The sequence below is a fragment of the Calidris pugnax genome, unplaced genomic scaffold (assembly GCF_001431845.1).
Source record: "Calidris pugnax isolate Ruff unplaced genomic scaffold, ASM143184v1 scaffold341, whole genome shotgun sequence".
NCBI lineage: Eukaryota > Metazoa > Chordata > Aves > Charadriiformes > Scolopacidae > Calidris > Calidris pugnax.
In genome coordinates, this window is record NW_015091149.1 from 928,458 (window position 1) to 929,479 (window position 1,022).

The 1,022-nt window shown below is 55.2% G+C and overlaps 1 protein-coding gene across 1 annotated transcript in view; it reads right to left on the bottom strand.

Annotated features, from left to right (window-relative positions):
- Positions 1-1,022, bottom strand: part of EIF1 (eukaryotic translation initiation factor 1) — a 4,381-nt gene continuing 3,359 nt past the window's right edge. Inside the window, exons 3-5 of the mRNA XM_014959079.1 lie at positions 750-1,015; positions 539-640; positions 1-222 (exon numbers count right to left, since the gene is read on the bottom strand). Of these exons, the coding sequence (XP_014814565.1) occupies positions 178-222; positions 539-640; positions 750-1,015 (413 nt within the window). The 3' untranslated portion in view covers positions 1-177. The remainder of the gene's footprint in view (positions 223-538; positions 641-749; positions 1,016-1,022) is intronic.

Sequence of the window (1,022 nt, forward strand, 5' to 3'; positions counted from 1 at the left end):
TAGCATGGGCTCGTGTCAGTTTATTACATCACTGAATTACACTAGTCCAGAGTGAACAGTGGACCCAAGATCGTTACATTACACAAACCGGCTGGTTTTAAACTTATGACAAGGGACAGATGGGAATCTCATGGTAAGGAAATCTTCTTGCATAAAGCTTCGGTGAGCCACAGGCACTTAAAACCCATGGACTTTCAGCTGGTCGTCTTTAGCCAGTCCAATCTGCAAGAAAGAAAATGCACTTTACAGCACAGCAAAGCAGAGGCACCCGCACGCATCCGTGTGCCCCCGACGCTGCAGACACCGCAGAACCAGTGACGTTCTGCTCCCCCCTAAAGCACAGGATGAAGATTAGACCGCAGCTGCAAAGCCCTGCCAGGCAGCGTTTGCCTCAAGCAAGAATTTCAGGAAGAACAGAAAGAGCTTCCTCTGCCGGCCTGCTCTTCCAACGCTAAGGAAATTAGACCCTGGGTGGTTATTAAAAGAGAGACTGGTGTTTAGCCGAAGACGCACGCGCCGCAGAGTGGAGCAGCCCTACCTCTACGAGGAACTGGCATATGTTCTTGCGCTGGTCGCCCTGCAACTGAATCACTTCTCCATACTCGGGGTGCTCAATTACAGTACCATTGCAGGCGAATTTCTGGAAGAGAAGAGACAATCCTCCTTAGCACCACACAAATCCGGGATGTCACCCTCACAGACGGCAGCACCCCCACCCCCTACCTCTGCTTCCCCCCCACGGCACCCACCTTTTTGAAGGCCTTCACCAGTTTCTTTTTATCGTAATCATCCGCGATGCCCTGGACTGTGGTGAGGGTCTTCCTGCCGTTCCGCTGCTGGATCCTTATATGGATGTAGTCCTCAGTGCCGGCAGGGAGCAGGTCATCACCCTTACTTGCATCAGCAAAGGGGTCTGCGGAGAGACCGCCCGTCAGCCCCCGGCCCCGCGCTCCCCATTGGCCAGCCCGCCCGTCCGTCACGCGTAGGGCCCGCCCCCCGGCCCCGCTCTCTCCCCCTTCCGC